Here is a 22547-nt window from a genome sequence, read left to right as displayed (position 1 = left end):
GTACACCAATTTCCATGCTAGCCTGCATGGGAAGCACCCTATTTAACTTATAGTGCAGCCTTGATCACTTTGTAGCCCTTTCCTTCCATACAAGACTTAATGTACTATGTAATACAGCCTTGTCTGCTATGAAAAGAAAAAAGCACCCAGCTTCCTATTACATCCATGCAATTTGCTTCACTGTCCATACATTTTTTATGGGCGAGGGGAGGATAGGCTAGGCTGGCAAAACATCTTTTAACAGCAGTGACACACAAGTGTTTAGCCGAGTGCATTAGTAGTAGAAACATTTGTAAATCAGGCATGATCTACGAGACAGGGAGAGTACATTTCTTCTAGAGATGAGGCATGAAGTAGGAATGAGGCTAAATATTCACAATAATTATACAGTATTCAATTATTAATAATGGTAAAAAGCCTTGCACTTTTTAATTGTACAAAAGAAATGTAAAAGTATTGTATTATTGATGGCCTGACATTACACCCTAGCAGCTAGAGTCGCAACAGCTAGAGTCGACACATCAGGGATGATGTATTGTTTGCATTTATACCGTAACAGGTCCTTTTGGTTGGAATAGTTTGGAAGCCTGCTAACTAATTCTATTTTCTCAGTATTGAATATGACATCACTATTTAAATACCTGCCCTACAAAATGGCGTCTGTGAGCATGCGCGTAAGTGTGCCATAGAAATCTAACCAGGAACGCTGCATGCTTTATTGATGTACGCGTTTAGACGCGCATACGGACTGCCCTACAAAATGGCGTCTGTGAGCATGCGCGTAAGTGTGCCATAGAAATCTAACCAGGAACGCTGCATGCTTTATTGATATACGCGTTTAGACGCGCATACGGACTGCCCTACAAAATGGCGTCTGTGAGCATGCGCTTAAGTGTGCCATAGAAATCTAACCAGGAACGCTGCATGCTTTATTGATGTACGCGTTTAGACACGCATACGGACTGCCCTACACTATGGCGACTTTCATAGCAACAAAGGGGTTATTCGATACGGTCTATTGTAATTTTTATTGATTTGTATTTTAATCAGTATTGTACTTGTACATGCTTTTTAGTGCACACTCAGGGAAAACAAATTTCACTTTTACTTATTTTTATGTAAATTGTGACAAAATAATAAAAAAATGAATTGAAATTGAATTAGTATATATAGCACCAAGTCAATGCAAAAGGAACTTCAAAATTAATTAAAAAAAACTCCCCCCCCCAAAAAAAAAAAAAAAAAAAAATTCCCCTCCTTTAAACCAAAATGTTCAAAAACAATTTTAAAAGCATTAAAATGAAGGTCAAACCAGATTCAAAAAAAGATAAAGACCATTGTAAAATATACCATAGTATGATTATAAAAGCAATTTAGATGTTAAATTAATCTAACAATATGAATTCATTATTTACAATATGGTTGCCTTTGGCGCTATTACATACAAAACATATTTTAACTGAAAGATGGTATCGGATTCAATTCACGTATTCAATTCACGTATTCCTTTCAAGATAAATGCATTCACCATAACAGGGAGCAGTGCTTTGACTTTATTTATTATTCCAATATAACCCTTCAGCCATTTTAGTCTGATAGAAACAGCCTCAGTGTAAGATGATTCAATTTGTTTATCCCAGTAATAGTTCTCTATGTTCCGTCAACGAGGGAATGGTTCAATCCAATCAATACAGAGTAAATCACGGATGATGAAGTCCCGAAGACGATAGATTCGCCTCTATCTCTTTCTCGAAGGGAGGGAGAGGGAATTATCTCGGAGGGTAGAGTTGTTGTGGTGAGAATCGGGCAGGTGTGGTCGTTTAGGGCATCATAAACAAGGCTTTTGGTTAAATGTCTGCTCGAGATTGTGATCAATTTATTTCTTAATTTACTTCCAAATTAGATTTAAAGGAAAAGTAGGCCTATAAGTCTGGTAATAATTCTTATAATTAATGGCAATAAACAAAATTTGGTTAGAAGCCTACAGCTGGCAGCATTTGATTGGAAACACACTTTGGGAAACATTTCACTGTTTTGTGAAAAGATTAATTTTTTTTATGCCCCCCCCCCCCAAAAAAAAAAAAAAAATCAAGGACGATAAAGTTCCAAAGATAGATTCGTCTCTCACTCTCTCTCTCTGAGGGAGGGGGAGGGAATCATCTCGGAGGGTAAAGTTGTTGTGGTGAGAATCGGGCAGGTGTGGTCGTATTGGGCATCATAAACAAGGCTTTGGTTAAATGTCTGCTCGAGATTGTGATCAATTTATTTCTTAAGGTGGATTGCGTATAGTTTCAAAAAAGATCTAACTCTTTCATGCGCCGGTCTCTATCGGTTTAAATACCTTCCGAAAACGAAAAATAACGATCATACAACCACACAGTTTTCAGAACAGGAAAGAGGACTCTTTGAGGGTGCTATTGTGAAATCGCAAAGTAAAGGCCAAGTCCTAAATTGACATTTTCCAATGATTCAAACGCCGACATAGAATCTACAATTTAAAAACAAAACCAAATGTTTGTTTCTTTTATTCTTTTTCCAGACATAAGATTGTTCCTGGAAAAATGTTAGCCTTGTTCTGGTACAAAAAAAGAGGGTTAAATTTAAAGTTATAAATTGTATGAGTTTTTTTTATTTCGTTTCAGAATCAAACTACACATTGTATTGAGCACTGAAAATTGATGCTAAGCACAGTTACTATTTGTGGAATAAACAAATGTGTGATTAAAACCTATTAACCTGTTTTTACTTAGCAAATCTGTGCTAAGCACATTTTATTGAGCTACACAACTGTGTCAGTGCATCTAGAGCATGCGTCATTTACCATACAAGTCGGTCTCGCTCTAATCAAATCAGACTCTATTTGGATATTTTAGATTGAGCAAATTGGTTTAGGCAAGGCACCAGCTTGAGTTTGGTTCACAAGAGGGTAGGTATGGATCGATGCGACGGACTCGGAGAATGATGATGGGACTAAACGACACTGTATACACAGGTGGTGGAACGAAGGCAGAACGAGGGAAGAGGCAGATGTGAAGGGTATCAACCGCCCCCATGGCGTTATTGGAACAGAGAAAATAAAGTGAGGCAATTTTACACATGTAGGAAGCTTTGCCTAAACAAAAACACAGCAATTGCGCTGGTGCCCTATGCTTTTGCTGTGGTGCACTGCCCTTTGCAACGTTCCAATACATATTTAAATTTCCTTCATTAAGTAGAAGTGCCTCTTACAAGAGGACAATTTCTGAACGAAAACCATGGCCCAATTTCATGGCTCTGCTTACCGTAAGCAACGAATCAGTGCATGTGTAAGCAGGGAATTCTGTCCTGTACATCAAGCATATTTCACAGGTTAGGGGTGAAAGAATTTTGACCTGTGCGCGTGCTACTCCTCGTTACTAGACATTCTATGCTTTATACACAGCTAGTGCAGAAAATAAGCGCTGGCATGTAAGCGTAGAATGGTGATTTTAAGCGAAGAATTTGGCGGTAAGCAGAGCCATGAAATTGGGCCCTGGTGGTGTTAAAATGAATGTAATTTTATACATGTTGGAAGACAAACACTATATCTAGAACAATGTTGTTTAGATCATGGATGAAGGATGATTAATATAGACAGACAGGCTGAAGCTGGATCAACATTAATATCAGATTTGGCCTCGGAGTTGACGCGGGGTTCTTCTTTCCACTAAATAAATATTATGGACAGGGCTTAAAACGACTATGTCTTCCCAACATAAAAAGTTGCATCCCCTTAAGGTGATCCCTTGGCTGACGCCTCTCAGGCTGTATCATAAACTTGGGTGTGGTCACTGGCTACTTTACAGCGAAACGGTTGAATGGCTTCTGACTGGCCACCCCTGAACTAAGATAGTTGAGAAAATAAGGAGACTTTCCACAAAGGGCTAAGTAGCTCAATTGGTAGAGTACTTTTAGAATACAAAACACAATGTCCACATCGTTTGATAGTAGAAAGTGTACCTTAAAATATTAGTAACTGAGGTGCTGTAGTTTTGGAGAAATGAGAAAAACAATGTCATGAAAGTACGTTTTTACATACTATATATATGTTGCAGCTCATGATCACTCAGACAAAAATGTTTTTCATGACATTGTTTTACTCATTTCTCAAAAACTACAGAGCTCTCCTCAGCAAGTAATATTTTAAGGGGAGCTTTCTTCCTTCATTATCTTCAAACTGTGTAAGTTTGATGTAAATCAGTGGATATTGTGTTTTTTGTCCTACAAAAAGTACATAGACCCTTTAATCTGGAGGTCGTTGGCTCAAGTTCAACCTGAATCAATTAATATACAATTTGATGGAAATTGTTGAATTAGCAATCTCAGGATTATGTACATTGAGGTTTGTTGGCAAACATTTTTATGGGAAACTTTTATCAAAGATATCAGGAATATACATCTTTTTATTCTTAATAATTTTTTTTTTGATAGCTCTGATATTAACAATTTCACTCTATCTGCCAATCTTCAAAGGTGTGTCACGATTTCACAATGGTGTCTTTAGCAATTTGAGTTCACTGCATAATATGTGTGTAGTCTAGACTAGAGCCTTTGCAATAAACGGAGTGACTGAAATTTTAATTTCCATTGACAAGGAGGAAACGCGGCCTTGGGGTAAATGCTTTCCAATTTGTAAACTGTCCACGAGAATTAATATCACAGGTACTTGAATCTTCCAGATGCTGAGCTCAGAATAAGATAATGTTACGCAAAGGCCAAGATTACATTCACTTCAGAGCCACGATTAAAACTGTCCTGAAGAATGATGGAAATTATCTCATTTAAAGTGTATGTTGAGTTCAATAAGCAGGCCTTGAAATAACCAACTGCCATGGTGCCCTGTGGTTTACCTCTGCCCTATGTGCCCCTTACCAAAAGGAAAATTGCTGTGGCCCCTCAAGAACGAAGTTCAAGGCCTAAAGAAGAGATGCTCATGCTGGCTTAAAACTTCCTCGATGCAAAGAAGGTAGTACTGTTGCCTCAATGGCCCTGATCATTGCCTTGGTTCCCCTTTGAAATGTTCCAGTGGAAATTCAAGTTTTCCTCAAAGAGGTGCCCTTTTATATTAAGGAAAAACTGTCTTGCCCTTTACAAAAAGAAAGTACCAGGCCTGTTAATAATAAGTCATCTGAATTGTGTGTTGAGGCTGTGGCTTGTGAGTTGGGTGATTTTTAAGAGCAGCTTTGCTTTCCAGAGGTCAAATTTTACACTGGACCACCGTCCAGAGGCCAGTGATTTCAGTGACGGGCCAGTAAAGAGTCCGAGGTGTACAAGTCCGGATTCTTCCAACACATACGAGTCCTGACTTCCAGCACACGTTGACGTTGTGATCAAGCCGTAGCCAGGCCTTAGCCGCCAATTTGGTCAAAGCAAATATACTGGGAGGACCTGCTAAAGAATCCCGTGGTGAGTATTCTGCAATTGTAACATTTCTGATGTTTGTCTGAGTTCTGTTAAAGACACTGGACACTATTGGTAATTGTCAAAGACCAGTCTTTTCACTTGGTGTATCTCAACGTATGCATATAATAACATACCTGTGAAACTTTGAGTTCAATTAGTCGTTGAAGTTGCAAGATAACTATGAAAGAAAAAACAACCTTGTCACACAAAGTTTTGTGCTTTCAGATGCTTGATTTTGAGACCTCAAATTCTAAATCTGAGGTCTCGAAATCAAATTTGTGGAAAATTACCTCTTTCTCGAAAACCACATCACTTCAGAGGGAGCCATTTCTCACACTGTTTTATACTATCAACCTCTCCCCATTACTTGTTACCAATTAAGGTTTTATGCAGTGGACACTATTTACCATTAGTGTCCACTGCCTTTAATACACTGTTCCTTATGTTGTGTTCTTTTTTTTATTGCTGCAGCTGACAAGACTCTGGATTGACAGTGTCAATTGACACAGCTGATATTTTCACACAGTATTTTGTAGAGCACTTGGTAAAAATTTGAAATGTTTGCATTTTGCAGCGTCTATTTATTACATAGTGAAAATTCTTCAGAAGTAACTAAATACTTGAGCTCACAATCTACAAAGCGTGAAGTGTCAGCAAATGTTTTAATGGCCATACAGAATATCTTTAAAAATGTCTAAGACTGCAAAACCGATTGCGTTTCTGTCTAATAAAACCCTGAGCATAAAACAAATTCATGACGAATGATATGTTACAGTAAGGGAATTAGAGAGTGGCTTTGAGATCTTAAACAGCCGTTCAAAAACAGCAGTTTTGCGCCTTGAGGTTCTTAATATTCTAACCACATGTACCGGTACATAAATAGCATTTAAGTTTCAAACTTAAATGTACAATAAATTGGACCTACCAACTGAAATTAGGTCGAGAAGTTGCGCGATTCACAATCATCTGGCAGCCCCCTGACCACTATTGGTAATTGTCAAAGACCAGTCTTCTCACTTGGTGTATCTCAACATATGCATAAAATAACAAACCTGTGAAAATTTGAGCTCAATCGGTCGTTGAAGTTGCGAGATAATAATGGGAGAATAATTCAGATGCTTGATATTTCGGGACCTCAAAATGTAAATTCTGAGGTCTCAAAATCAAATTAAAATAATATTTTAATGGAAAATTACTTCTTTCTCAAAAACTACGTTACTTTTAAAGTAATAGAGGGAGCCGTTTCTCACAATGTTTTATACTATCAACAGCTCTCCATTGCTTGTTACCAAGTTTGTTTTTAAGCTAACAATTATGTCCAGTGTCCAGTGCCTTTAAAATTGGCCTTGTGATGTCATCTCCACCAATCATCAATATGGATACCCTGCCTGTCCCAGGTACATGAATATGAATGTTACTAATACAAGTCAAACAATTTGGGAGCGCAGTAGCGAACTCAGTAAGCTAAGGATGTACAAGGCTACTGTGATTATTAACTACAAGTGTTGAGCACCATCTCCACAACCTGTATGCATTGCTCACACTATAATACATACAGTACACTCAGTAATTTATAAAATGCCATTAGCAAATTAGTTCCGGACACATGTTTGTAAATTATGGAAATGTAAAATGTAAAATGGTCATCAGTCTGTAACAACACTTAACACGATCCAGCCCAGGCGGGTGTAATATATGCAAATTGGGGTTAACAAACTATAGGATTAAGAATGCAAATGAGATGAGGTTATTTGCATTCTTATGTATGTCAAGGGAGTACGCTATGATAGTGTTCACTTGTGTATTACAGTGTGCATGCATTGTCTAATTGAAATTGCAAGAAAAGCAATGGGACGTAAAGCTGTTGGTCCCACAGACCTTCGTTTTTGAGGAGCGCGATCGCGCTCGCGCTCCTACCGCGCTCCTGGGGCTGTTCTCAGGTGCGCTATCGACAGCGCTCCTCCGCGATCATTACAGTGTATTTTATTTTTTAACACAAAAGCAGGTTTCACACCAGTCGTTGTTACTTTGCGTGCGACAATAAATAAAAGAAACATTGAATGCTAGAGGTCGCTTTGGAACGATGCACTAGCGTGATATTAAACGCCCTCTATTGGTAAAATCTACGCGAACCAGCAATAAACGCATTGAGACAAGACTTGACGTGCCACGTGGGAGTTTTAGTGCATTTCCAGGCGGCGCAAATGCGAGGGCGAAGCGCATACTGTCGGCGTACGTAGCTCAATCAACATCTGTTGTGCAATCTCGAGATTGAGCAGCGCAATTAACAGATTGCTAGCTTTACGAACTCGCAGCCGGGTACATTACTACACGTACATACGTGCATACTACACGTACATACGTACGTACACACAAACGTGTCGTCCGTGCAATACTAGATCAACCATGGATCAACGAAGTATTTTCTCGTAAGAAAATGTGTATTTTCTAATGCTTTATATCAAATGTGAAAAAAAGGAAACATTAAACATAAAACCTTACGGTATCGTGCGGTATTTTGTCACACGGGAGTGGGATCGGTCGGGGTTGTTTTATTTTATTTTGTCTGTAAATTTTATTTGTGTACATCCGAGTCCGATCCGATCCGACCTGACCATTTAAGTAATCATAAACTGAGTAAGCTAGTCAAACAAATTGAGCTCCTGGACAATCTAAGAAGAGTGATTTTTTAGGAGCTCAAATTAAGCTCCTGAATATTCTCAGGAGAGCGATTAAAAGAGCTCCTTCTATTTCTATAAACGAAGGTCTGGTCCCATGTGTTGAGTAACGCATGTAAAAGAACCCAGTGCAATTTTCGAAAAGAGAAGGGGTTCGCCCCGGTGTTCCTGGCTGTGGCTGCTGTATGTGCCATAGCACCTTGTAAACCCTTATATAAGGTGCTAAATAATTGGGTCTCAAAATCCATCACTGCAATTACCTATCATTCTAAAAGTTTGTATTTTATATACTCAGCACCTTGAGTACCTTGTTTGGTAGATACGTGCGCTATATATAAGACTTCGATATTATTATTATTATTATTATTACAATTTGAAAACAGACTGCCGGATTTGCAATCGCAATCACAAGGTTGTGAGTTCGAATCTTACCAAGCTTACCCCATATTTCTCAATGGCTAGAATAAGTATTATTCTCTACTTTACTGAATCATTATTTCTTGATTTGTGAAACTCATAATAAACGGACGTTATAATCATGTTTGTATGGGAGAGATTGACTGTTGCCAGCTTGGTGTTTATAACCTCTATTGGGAGTTTGCCGAGTTCCCTTGACGGGAAGATCATTAAAGACAGACAGGTGGAAACTAGAAAATCTTATACAACAAAACTATAGCACAAAATGAAGGGGGAAACCATAATGTCAAGACAGTTTTCTGTGGATGTATCTTACAAAGATGGAAATTGTTGATGTTTTTGAAAATCATTTTAAATAAGGGCACACACGACACGTAGATTCCACTCAAGAAACATGTTTTTTGTTTCAGAGAGGACAAAGACCCAATTTTCCTTGCTGTATCAACATTGAACATGTGTACTTAGAAATCAGAAGCCGGTTGAAACCCAGTCCATGAACGTGTGATTCTTGACATACTTTCAAGCCCTTGTTATCTTGTGATAAAAAGACAGCGAGGAGGCAGTAGAAGAGGAAACAAGATGAGTTTATAGAGAGCTATCTTGCCAGATGAGATGGGTTCAAGGGAAGGACCTCCTACCACTGCCCAGCGGCAAGCTCATCAGGCCAAACAAAAATAAAAACATGCTTAGCAAACCCACCCGCTTCCTTTTTGGAGGCTGCTTCCTTTTTAATTTTTTTTGAATGAAAATTTTTCAAAACATGTTTGATAGCTTCCCCTCCCGGTTCCTAATCAGAGGCCCCTTTCTTTTTCTTTTTTAAATTATTCCCCCCCCCCACAAAAACAAAGAAGGAAATATTTTAAAGATCTTGGCAATTTTGCAGTTGAAAAAAAGCCTAGCCTTAAAAAAAAGTGTCTAGCGGCCATTTTGGAATAAAAAGGCTCTCTTTCCTTTTTTCAAAGAAGGAGGATGCTAACATGTTTTTTGGGGGGGCCTTACTACCGCCTCATCGTCTCAGAGATACGACATTTGGGAGGACACGAGAGATTTGCTGAGATCATCCAAAGGCGATTCTTTTCTTTTCGTCTTTGTCACTTGAGTTTCTGTTTCTTGGAGTGTTACCCCTTAGGTGGGAAAAGCAATATTTGTGAAGTACTCTCCGCTAGATGAAGTGATGACCTTGCCTGCATATCAGAGTGACAAGCTGTGTTTCTCTCTTCACCCTTACATGTTGTAGCTTCAGGACTGAAGCACTAACACAAATCTTGTGTACATGTCACACAAGGATACATGTAGTTCACAATTGGTTTTGGGCAGAGTGCATTTTTTTCCAATTATCTAGTTTCTCAAAACTAATACATAAGTTGTGCAAGTGTGACAAACAGGCTCAAATTTCAAATAAGATCTTCATAAGACCACAGGACTTGTCTCTCAGAACTTTTAACTACTCCAACAGAAGATAGTTCTACACAACTTGCTTTTTAAACTATTGGGCAGAGATTTATACTTAAAAATCATCAGTGTCACTATAATATCAGTAAACCTGTGTTTAGTGTTTGTTCTTGCTGAAAAAAGGCACTACACAGATGTGGCACCATATTTAGCTGAGGGGTTGCTGGCCTTGTTGACAGTTTAATGACCTTATGTTAAAGTAACTGGCCTGAGGCCAGTGGGCCAGTACTTAATTCCAGTCCCGATTTACAGGAAGTCAAGGTGTAGTGTTGAACAAATATTGGCCAATAAGTCGATTCGGATGATTTGACTTTATAGCAGTTTAAAGCATCCCACATGCACACAGAGGTTGCAATTGCCTCCATGCCTCTAGTCATTGCCTTAGTGCCCGTTAAAATGTTCAAGCAGAAATTTACATTCCACTCATATTGCACTTTACTAATAAGTAAAACCAGTCTTGCAAAAAGGGAGGTCCAAAGGTTTCAACATTTTTTTTGGTGGTGCAGATGTCCTGAGAGTACCACTTTTAAGGACACCTCTACCTCTCCCAAAAAGTTGAACAACGTAGTTTGTCTCTCAAAACTTATACACATTATTGAAATATTATGTCAACATTTTAAATCCCTTTAAAGTCCTATAATCTCTGACCATACTGATCCTCCAACCCCCATACTCTTTTTATAACGATGAACATTATGAAAACTTTTGATGGCCCCTAACAATGAAGTATCAGCCGTACATCACATTCCTTTATCAGACCATGGATTCTTCACCCATGATCAGACCTACATTACATTCCTTGAATTGCTCTCTAATCCCACTAAAATGTGGACCCTGAACTGAAGCAATCCCCAAACAACACAAAGTCTCATAAAAGTCCTCAATCCATAATAAAACCAAGTGGATCCAATCAACAAGTTGAAAAGATGTTACACTTAGAAACCTGTTCATGTGTGTTGTGTGGTCATTAGCCTTCGAGAAAGACTCTGCTAGGGTCGAAACGCCAGGCCATAAACTAGTTTTTGCATTTACACCATAGGTCCTTTTGGTTGGTAAGTAGTTTGCAACAGCTAATTCTATTTTCTTAAGATGAAAGGAAGATGAGCTCAAGGAGTCTCCCAAGAATTACACTGTATGCAGCTTAAATGCAATCATCAGATTAAATTGGATTGGACCATGGAGCTCATATCCGCTTGTGGAAAGTTTGCCGGTTCCCTTGACAGGAACGGAAGATCATCTAAACAAACAAACAAACAAACAAACAAAAAAAAAAAAAAAAAAAAAAAAAAAACAACCAACCAACCAACCAACCAACCAACCAACCAACCAACAAACAAACAAGCAATCCTACATGTAGCTCAATGATTGAACAATCTTCATGGCCAATTCAATTCAATTCAATTCAATTCAAAAATGGTTAATTAAAACATGACTCGCAGTTAAAAAACTGAATTGCACATGTCAACATCATAATATGTTAAAAAAATTACATCAAGTAGAAGTTAACAAAGAAAAGGACATCAAATAAAAATTATCATTATTATTATTATATACATTGGCAATTTACAAGAAGAACCTATGCTGAATCAATTTACACAATCTGCTAAGCTTAGCATAAACCAATCAAACTACATGCATCCTAACAACATTTTGGCTTCTCTGTAGCCAATATCCTCGTTAATCAAGTTTGTAATTGGATTGGAACAATCTTCAGGGCCAAATTGCTTGTAGAATGTACATGTAGAACCCATGCCGAATCAAATTACACAATCCGCTAAGCATTATAAACCAATCAAGCTACATGCATTCTAACAACATTTTGGCTTCTAATTAGCCAACTCGCGAAGCAACAAATAATGCTAATCATAGCAGCTCTATGAAACCGGACCTAACCCTTCCCTCAGTGACAGTGGACACAAATGGATTTCTTGTCAAGAACCTGATTTGCCCTTCACATTGTTATCAACACAGGACAGAAAATGAATACAGGGTTGTTCCTCTTTATGGGCATTAGAGAAAGGGGGTGGGGGTGGCTAGTGATGTCCCTTGACAAGCCTCCCAATATTTGGGATGTCTCCAGGAAAGTATTGTGTTTTATCAGACCATGTTTGATGTTAGAAAATCAAACATGACGTTTCAGTTAACATCATTGACAAGACTGAAGTCATCCTTGTCAGGTATCCTGTATCCAGTTATGATTTGGGCACTGATACATTACAAGGGACCATACTTATTCAACTGCTAGTTTTAGTAAGGTAATGCAAATTTCTACCTGGAGAAAAAAAAAAATGGTTGCTTAGTGATTTAATGTTGATGATTTCTCAGTACAAGTGTGCCACAGGAGCAAAAGCAAAACCAAATCCAAAACACTTTGTATCCGAATCAAAATACGTGAAATGAAAGGAAAAACAAGTTTAGGCCTACAGCTTGTTTTACACAACATATAGGCCTACTAGAGCTACCTCTGTTTATAAAACCAGCACACAGACAGGAGTGCATTCAAAACTGGGCAGCTGCTTGTCACAATATGTAATAGGCCTAACTGCTATGGCACAAAATGTACCTTTTAAAGATTTTTCCCCCACATGACATACTTTCCAAAACTATCCGATCGTCAATTTTGAGTCACAAAGCCCTAGTATTGATTCAAACCAGTTTAATATCGGACTCTCGGACAGACATTGTGTGTTTGCAGGTGAGACAACAAAAGTAGAGCAAGCGTGAATTCCTCCCTGGATTGTATTTCTCAATCATTCCGCCATCGTCGTCATTGATGAACACAATGACCTTATCCATGATGAGAGAACACGCATTACTCCATTTCCATCAATAACTCCACAGTTAAAGGCACTGGACACTATGGCAAGCCCGTATTCTTCGTTTTTGAAAGCACATAGGCACTTACGCATTTTCTCCTTGGTAAAGAGCACCCTACGTGGAAGGTTAATTTCTACTGGAGCATTTCAAAGGCACCAAGGAATTGACCATGAGGCATGGAGGCAATCGCCTTCATTGCCTCCTTAAAGTATTAGGTCTGTATTGGTAATTACTCAAAATAATTGTTAGCATAAAAACTTATTGGGTAAGAGCAATTGAGAGCTGATAATAGTATCAAACATGGTGAGAAACGGCTCCATCTAAGTAGTTTTTGAGAAATGGGTAACTTCTCACTTGAATAATAAAAGGCTTCGACTAGCTGAAGTCTTTCATTATGCATCTGAAATCACACAAAGTAATGCAACAAGGGTGTCTTTTCTTAACTTATTTTCTTGCAACTGTGAAAACCAATTGAGCCCAAACTTTCACAGGTTTGTTAACTTAAATGCATATTGTTGAGATACACCAAGTAAAAATACTGGTCTTTGACAATTACCAAATCGTGTCGAGTGCCTTTAAGACTTCTACCCGGAGAGATGGATGATAGAATTTCAGCACTTGGACAGGATGGAGACGTGTTATTCAAGACCCCATGTATACACTAATCTGTATACAGAAGGCGAGAGATGTTTTCCTCTCTGCTCGTCCGATGACAGGAATAATCAGTTCTCAACTCATGTTTATTTCATCTTGAATGTAACACTAGGTTCACAAGATGGATTGAAATGCAGGCCTGATACTTCACAGATGCAACGAAGACGATTGCCTCCATGCTCCTGGTCATTGCCTTGGTGCCCTTGAAAGCGGCAATGTAACACAAGGTTCACAGGATGTAGTGAAATTCTGGCAGGATACTTCACAGAGGCAACAAAGGCGATTGCCTCAATGCCCCAGGTCATTGCCTTGGTGCCCTTGAAATCGGCAATGTAAAACACTAGGTTCACAGGATGTATTGAAATTCTGGCAGGATACTTCACAGGTGCAACAAAGGCGATTGCCTCAATGCCCCAGGTCATTGCCTTGGTGCCCTTGAAATATGTATGTAACACTAGGTTCACAGGATGTATTGAAATTCCGGCAGGATACTTCACAGAGGCAACAAAGGCGATTGCCGCCCTTGAAATGCCCCAGTAGGAATTTACAATTTCCTCAAAATGCCCTGGTGCCCTTGCCCTTTCAAAAACGAAACATAAAAGCCTGCCAATTTATACAGGCTGTCAACTAGTCAGATGTCTGTGGCAACTGCGATAATGGCTTGATCGTCAAACCACGCATGAAGCATATAGGTTGCCCATAGCAATCCCCTTAGCAACAGCCGAAGCAGTAAACACAGACTAAATGAGAGTATTCATGTATTTCTTATGTGAGGGTAGTTGTCTCAGGAGACTTGGCCTTGAACTTAAAAGCATCCCTGGAAATGGTCCAGCTAGCCTTGAAAATTTTAATGTGACATTGCTCACTCTTAAGTGTTTTTACTGTAGAATAAGAAGTTTAATAAGAATGCTATGCTGACTGAGGAAGGTTTCTTGTATGTGATTATCAAAATCACAAACATTTATTTTCTAGAGTTGCCAATACCAAACAATTGAGCAAATTTAAAACCCCGAGTGCACAATGAAAAAAATACCCAAAACAACAAATAAACAAAACATAGTTCATTTACTTTTGTGAGTCATTCAAATACAAACAAAGCAGACAGCAAACAAAAAAAACATCAATTTGTGTGATTCATTTACTTGTGAGTTATCAAATTTCCCCACAAACAGACACGCTATTACTAAACACCACTTTAAAACCCGTAAGGATGATCCCATCCATCCTTCCTCCTTCACTGGATGGATTTGAATCTTGATCAAATCTCCTGTTTCTTGAATTCAGCGAGGAGCGAGATTGAATGGTGATGACAGATTAATCAAGCTAAAATGGAGGCCGACAGTCACCACTCTTGTTTATTACCAGCAAGAAAGTTTGATTACAAACGGTCCGATTACAGAGTCCATGTAGAACTAGTAGATATTAAGATCAAATAAATACAAAAACATGTTGAGCGTCCTGACTTTTTGAAAAAGGATGAGGCCCTTATTTTTTCCTCTTCAAAATGGCCACCTGACACATTTTTAAAGACAATCAAATGGGCTTTTACAGAAGAAGAAAAAAACCTTTTAGTCTGAGTTTGTTAAAAGAAAATTGTTTTATTAAAAATAAATAAATAAATAAGTTCATTAAGAAAAGAAAAAGGAAGCGTCCTCTAAAATGAAGTGGGCGGGGATGTTAAACATGTTTTTTATTTTATTTTATTGGCCTTATGTATGAGACTGAGACTACATGCTGTAGAAAGCGTTGGAATATTTGTTCTGTTTATGGTCCAATCGTCTGATCAGATAGACTAGATGGTATCTCTTCACTTTGAGTTTTTTCATTATCTGAAGTGTACGTATAATTCTTGAGTTATATGGGGTCTGATGTTGTCCTGCATTCAATGTCGTATTTCAACTTCCAATTTAAATTGGTTTGTTGCAACCCCCTTTCATGCTATTGTTTTCTTTTAATTAAAAACATCACAAAGATGATAATTTGAAAATGCCAACCCTGATTGTTTTCTTCTAACTAAAATAACATCAAACAAACAATTAAAAGGGATTTCAATGGAAATACATGTTTGAAAATTAATTAAAGGTAAAGAAGTAGTTCGTAATCTCCCAGTAAGACTGAATTACGTTTCAGTTTTGGAAAATGAATAACTTTTAAATTTACATTCTTCAAAAACTTCTTTAAAGTCTGTATTTTGAGTTTCGCTTCACCTCCCTACAAAAACAACCTTCCAAACAAGACTTTAGACCGATAAATTCAGCTACAACTCAACCTCATCCATGTGAACCTATAAATTTCTCTAAACCGAGACGTAGTTTGACAACATTACGTAGGAATGATTTGCTGTTCAGCTTGTACACCGTCCCACAAATCAGAAACCTGGCCTGAACCAAATTTCTGTTTGCACACTCTCACACCCGTCAGAAAATTCCCCAAGCCGCGTCGAGTCATTACCGAGGACGACACAGGGATGCAGAGAAGGTGGGGAAAAATTTCTACACCAGGCACATACTGTTGGAGTGATTTTTCACTCAAAGCTCTAAAGCAGAACCTGGGACGGGACAAGACGGGTTAGGTATAGCGCTAGACCATGCTGAGATAATATACAGCTTTTTGCACTTGAGGGGAGGGCTGGAGCAGCAGGCCTGATGATCGGCATGTGCCTTAGGTTAGGAAACTGAACACGTTCGGCAAATTTGCACAGATTGTGTTCTGTTTTGATTAGGGTGCCCCTCGATTGGTATGGCTGCATGGAGCTTAGAGATTCTGCTCCGTTTGACGCGTTGAACAATTATTTCAGCGCGATGAGGAAGAGTGTATTTTTTTACTGGTATCTTGGTGCGTTATTAAATGAAGCGGGTAATATTTGACAGGTCAACCTGAGTAAACCTTTTATCAATTATTAAAAACGATTGTGCTTTTTAGCATGTTTGCTGTGTTGTTGAATGAACCGTAGTTCGGGCATTATTGAGAGATGTAAATTTGTCAAGATTAAATATCAACCTGTAGTAAAGACGGTTCTAAATTAAAAAAGTTTTCTTTTCAAGTATAACTGAAAGTCACCATTACTCAGCCAGGGGTGGATTTCACAAAAAGTTAAGACTAGTCTTATCTCTAGTTAGTTAGTTAGGATGAGTTACGCGTCCTAACTTAGGACTAGTCGTACGTTTTTAATATCCCCTAGGACTAGTCCTAAGTTGGGAATAGTACTAACTCTTTGTGAAATCGACCCCAGATTCCTTTTTTAAGCATTGTCTACAATATCAGTCAGTGACGTTTTTAGTATACCAAATAAGGCCAGTTATTCTTTAAATTTTAAAGTATATATTAATTTTTTTTAATTTTTTTTTTTTCATACTACAGTAGTGAAGAACACAGATAAAAAAATAAGAGATTCAGAAATCCTTTTAGTTTTAACACAATTGGAACCCCACAGACAGAAACTGGCTGCATTTATACTTTAACTCAGCAACCACGTAATCAAAATTTGATATTTAGAAAGACTCACTCTGATAATATAAAATTGTCCATACGCATTAATATATTATGTTATGAAAATCAGTACGTTTTTAAAAATATTTGTATAACAAGCCCTCGAGAAAGACTTTGCTGAGGTCAAAACATCAGGCCATTACTATTTTTATTTGAAATTGAAAGTCAGTACATTGACTCCGGTACATGACTTAGGTGCTTAGGACATGGTGTCCCTTGGCCTACTTGGTTTCTTTAAAACCGTTTCCATTCCAGTCTGTTGGCCTACTTGGTTTCTTCAACCGTTTCCATTCCAGTCTGTTTATTGCTCGTTGCAGTACATTGTTATTTGCACAAAGATGGTTGCGGTATACAAATGCTTCTGTGTGTCAAGGAAATATCTTACATCACTGTGTACCAAAAAACCCTTCATCAAACGACAAACAATAAAACACACTTTGTGTCTATAATATGCTTCGACCATACAGTACATTTCATTCTGATTTTTACACACAGACAAGAAGTTGACCTTCTGTATTCAAGTTGCACCAATCAAAGAATACTGGAGGGTAAATGGTAACATGAGGTATGGCTAAATCTTAATTGAAAAAATTACGCCATAACACAGGGAGGGGAATTTACTGAACCGTAGGCGCAAAAGGAATCGATGTTGGAATTTTATCAGCGCTGCCCACATAAACAGCCGCGGTGCTGTATGTTGTAAAAAGCTGGACCAGACAGAATGTATGACTTGCAATTGGACACTTTTGCTTAGGGTGTTCTTTTGTTTTGTTTTGTTTCGTCTGGATGCGCAGACCTAATTGACTTTAAAAGAGCCACCCCAAATTAGGGGGTTATTGATGGCATTTCTACGAGACCGTCTGTAAAGTAATGAAATTACAAAATTCTCTGAAAGTATCTTCTTACACTGGATGGAGCCTGTACACTGTTTTTACAAAGGAGCAAGGGGAATAAACAATTCACACACCAGCTACGATAAAAGGGAAGGTGATATTTCAAGATCAAAAGAGATCATTCCATTTTTCTCTGTGGAAAAAAAAATTGTAAGTACCTCAGATACTGAAAATCACTCAAAAATTTTACATTTCAGAATACATTTGTGAAACTTCTATGTTAAACTAAGCAGAATCAAAATATTTGTTTGTAAAACATTTTAAAAAGGATTGTTGTACTTACTGACGGAGTTAAGGAAAGTCAGCGCCTCTTGACTTGCTGGGGGCGGCACAGCATTCGGGACTAATGCATCTCCACTGTGAAATAAACATGTCAAAAAAACATTTAGATTCATAATGTTTGCTACACAGTTGTTTTTAAAAGGGTCATAGATTGTTTTTTGTCACCCTAATGCTGATTTATAGGTAAAATTATAACGAAAAAAGCAATACAATTCATGTGAATGCTTCAGCTGAGCATAGTTTGTCTAGTTGCTGAGAAAGTAACTAGCAAAACATTTTAAACAACGTCATTGTCACAGTATTTTCACAAGAATGTCGAATCCATTAACGTTTAGTGGGGAGCAGTTGCTTCTGGTTAACCAACGCATCTTTGGCAACAACATTTGTGACTGGACACAGACCCTCAGAAATCTGAGAAACGAGTTATGCATTAATTGTAGTAGGTTGTACGTCGTATTCGACGATGACGTCTTTGTGCTTTCAGTGTGTCCGCATGTGACTATATAGTCCAATTCGAGAGCGGCACAGCCGCCCACAGTTGGGGCATGGAAATTAAATCAGATTTAAATGTTTTGGGGTTAAAATGTATTCAAATCGTATTACTTCGAAGGGAATCCTTTCTCAAAATAGTTTACTATCAACAGTTGTCCCAGTGCTTCTCACCAAGATAGTTTTTACGGTCATTAATTTTTGGAGTGGTTTTAAAACAAAGTGGTCAGGTTGGTGCAGAGCTTTCTGCCTCATCTTCCACCTCTAGGACCCCTGTTCAAATCACACTGGGGGGAACTTTTAGGTTAACAACAGAGAATATTTCTCTGGGGTTTTCCTCCCACATCTAATTACTGAAACTATACTTTCTTGTTGTCTCTCTATTGGGTTCTTGGCTAGAGTGATTAAGTTTGCTTTTCTGATATTCCTTTACTTCACAACCAAAATAAATGGAAGGAAATCTATGACCCTACGTTTAAAATACAAGCAGCAGTTGTGTGTACTCATTTAGTAAAACTTCACATTTTTAAATCACTGACTACTTTTCGCACCAACACAATTCAAGTCCTCTACAGAAATGTTTCCATGGTACAACTTCATTGTCCATAAATCATTAATGATGTTGGTGTTTGCTTAAATTCACTGTGGCAAATTACATTATCTCATACCTTTTCTACTTGTATGAAGCCTGTTACTTGTTTTTAATTAAGGGAAAGTTAGCATAGCTGTCTTGCTTTGTTAGAAGCAGCTGGCCACTCAGGAACTGCATGCTTTGTACCGCAGCATACCATCGCAATGTCAATGGGAGTATTTACGTAACAATCAAGCACCACTTAACGACAAACCCGCACCATTAATCAATCATTAGCTAATACGTTAATAAAACAATTCTGAAATCTGCTGACCCTCAGGATGATATGCACAGACCTGGAATTTCATCTTTCAGAGGGTAAGGCTGTATTCATTTTTGCAAAGTGCACTTCCATTGTAAAATGTTTCTTAAAGTCTATGGGAAAGTGTTGAAGGGGCACCAAGGCCAAGACCTGGGACAACGAAGGTCATGACTTCTGTGGCCTCTAATATAATTCCCGGCTTGGATGTGAACCATGCATTCAATGTTTTTCAGAGCTCAATACTAGTACTAGCGCAAAGAGTAATAGCATGTATAATAATAATAATATAGTATTTATACAGCACCAAAATTAATTGAAATACAAGCTCTATTGCTTGTTACACAAATTATTCAGAAAATAGTTATACATTTAGCGGTGATTTTTTTTAATAGCATCTGTTTTTTATTCATAATGTCAATTAGCAGGTTTGTTTACTTCGACACACCCGTTGCACTTGCAGACAGAAATGCTTGAATTGAACTTAACTGCACCTTCCAGACGGAAGCATGAAGTCTGAACGCCAAGCCGCAGACGGTAATTTTGTATTATTTATCATTTGTCATCCAACATTATAGCACTCTCTCTCCTGTCATTGTCACTTTGTCAGTGCTACTGTCATGAAACTGTCATGAGCTGCCATCATCGGCATTTAGCCCACGGGGCCCAAAATCTACAATCAATACCAATCATGGAGAAACTCTGCAGGTACAAGAAACCATTTAGATGCTCTGGCAGACAATTTATCCGTCAATGCGTTTTAGAAGTAAAACAATTTGCCCCTTTTTTTTCAACAAGTTGGCCTATATTTGCCATCAAATATCCCAAGAATTGGGGCCAATGCAATATGCTGGACTCGCTCTGCTTCTTTGACCCTCGCCCACACAGCAACAGGTGATATGATTTTTTAATAGAAACCTTCAGTTTTCTTTTTGCTCCCCCCCCCCTCCCCCCAGTTGTCACTTAAGCTAGGTTTATACTTCCTGCGAATGCAAAGCGAGTTTGACGTGAATTTGACGTCACAACCCTCCTTTCGCAGCAATTATTCGCAAGTGAGTTGAGCTGAGTTGAACTGCTGCGAATTTTTCGTTGCGAATTTGTGACGTGAACATTCGTATCGCATTCGCATTCGCAGGAAGTATGAACCGGGCTTTACCATTGCATAACTGTACATGTAGAAAGCCGATTACAGTTTTATGCAAGCTTGTTTTAGTGTAAACTCAATTTTAATTTTATATAAAAAATCTCTCAGAGCTCTGACACTTCATAAACTACACAAGTTTGTTTCATCATCGGTGCCAAGACATTTTTTGACAGTGGCATTACTCTAGTCTTGTTTGTGTCGCTGTGACAGTGTGCTGTTTTACTTTGCACTGCTTGCTGATGTGCTGGTTTGTGTTCTGCAGTGTAGTGGCGCGTGTTGTGGATGTGGTGGTAAATGACCCAAATTGACAGACGTCAAGCAAATTTCTAACTAGGCGTTCTTCGCTTACACAGCTAGCGCAGAAATTGGGTGCTTGCCATGTAAGCAAAGAATGTTGATTGTAAGTGCAGAAATCGGTGGTAAACAGAGCCGTGAAATTGGAGGGAAGGTACACGTTTGGTAATTGTCAAATACCAGTCTTCACACTTGGTGTATCCCAACATAAGCATAAAATAACAAGCCTGTGAAAATTCATCCATCGAAGTTGCGAGAAAATGACGAGAGAAAAAACACCCTTGTTGGACGAATTTGTGTGCTTTCAGATAGGCATTTGATATTATTTGATTTTGAGTGAGAAATTACGTCTTTCTCAAAATCTATGCTACTTTCCGTTTCTCACAATGTTTTATACTATGTATAACCTTCCGTATGGCGCCACCACTTTTTCACTCATTTTTACAAAAAGGGATATCTCATTGAGGTAAATTAGATACTATATTATTTCATATCGAATGAAAAAGTGGTGGTGCCGAATGGAAACTTTTCCTATACTATCAACAGCTCTACAATGCTCGTTACCAAGTTAGTTTTTAAGTTAATACTTGTTTTGAGTAATTACCAAACGACAAACGTGTACCTTCAAATGTCACAACACAAACAAACACCAACATGACCAACAACTCGCCATACATTTTTTTTATATAAATTAAAAAGATCAATTCTGTAAAGTCGAGTCCTCCACTGGCATGACTGGAAGTGGTTGATTCTTGAGTCTTGTCACATTCTTAATCTTAAAATAATGTTTTTAGCCGGTTGTCAACCATTCAATTTCCTGTCTTTCACCTCCAGTCAACTGACTGGAGGTGAAAGACAGGTCAACTTGTTATAATCAATAATGGTCAACATTATTATTTTTGCGAGTGTAAGTGTGTACACTTTTTAGTTGAAGGATATGATGTCTCTATTTGCCTTCCATCCATGGTCTGACCATGGAACAATAAACTAGTTTATTGCTCCTCTGGTGCGACCATTCTTCTACCTCCATGTCTGTTCCTCCATGGACTGAGATAATTTTTAGCCAACCTGAGGTGTGTAATCATGGGATGTGTGTTTTTACTGACATATGACCGAGTGTTAATTATCACTCCATCATCACAACTCACCTTGGGGCTGGAGCAGCAGAACCCTCTGTCGACGCATTTTCCTCCATTTCTTTAAAAGTATAACCAGCAGTGACTAGGTCTAGGGTGAGTTGCAGCTTGAAGAACAGACGAACAAACTGTGTAGTTTCCACGGCCTATGTCCACACTAAATAATGTGAAAACACACGGGCAGAAACGAAGCAATCTCAGCCGTCAGTAGTATTCAGGCAGCGCGAGTGTGAGGGAGAGATCGGAAGTGTAGGCTAGGTCACTATGGAATTATGCAAATGAGAATGTTTCACTTTCATGAATGTAGGGAATTACTTCACAGTATAAAACTCAAAGTATTCACGAACAACACTTACAAATATTATGTTGAGTATGATTTATTAACTTACATAAGTATTTCATTTTAAAAAGTGTTATTACTGTTTTTTAATGTGTAAAAATAAAGGAAGAGGTAAATTTAATTTTTGCTCACCCCTACATTTGAATGGAAG

At 38.2% G+C, this 22547-nt stretch overlaps 1 protein-coding gene across 1 annotated transcript in view; it reads right to left on the bottom strand.

Annotated features, from left to right (window-relative positions):
* LOC117300110 (ciliogenesis-associated TTC17-interacting protein-like) overlaps nucleotides 1–22284 on the bottom strand; it is a 39710-nt gene extending 17426 nt beyond the window's left edge. Inside the window, exons 1-2 of the mRNA XM_033783806.1 lie at nucleotides 22069–22284; nucleotides 18105–18178 (exon numbers count right to left, since the gene is read on the bottom strand). Of these exons, the coding sequence (XP_033639697.1) occupies nucleotides 18105–18178; nucleotides 22069–22115 (121 nt within the window). The 5' untranslated portion in view covers nucleotides 22116–22284. The remainder of the gene's footprint in view (nucleotides 1–18104; nucleotides 18179–22068) is intronic.
* Between the last annotated feature and the right edge of the window lie 263 nt (nucleotides 22285–22547).

This window comes from Asterias rubens, chromosome 15 (genome assembly GCF_902459465.1).
Source record: "Asterias rubens chromosome 15, eAstRub1.3, whole genome shotgun sequence".
NCBI lineage: Eukaryota > Metazoa > Echinodermata > Asteroidea > Forcipulatida > Asteriidae > Asterias > Asterias rubens.
The sequence above is the reverse complement of the archived record's forward strand: the minus strand, read 5'-3'. Positions and strand labels throughout refer to the sequence as shown.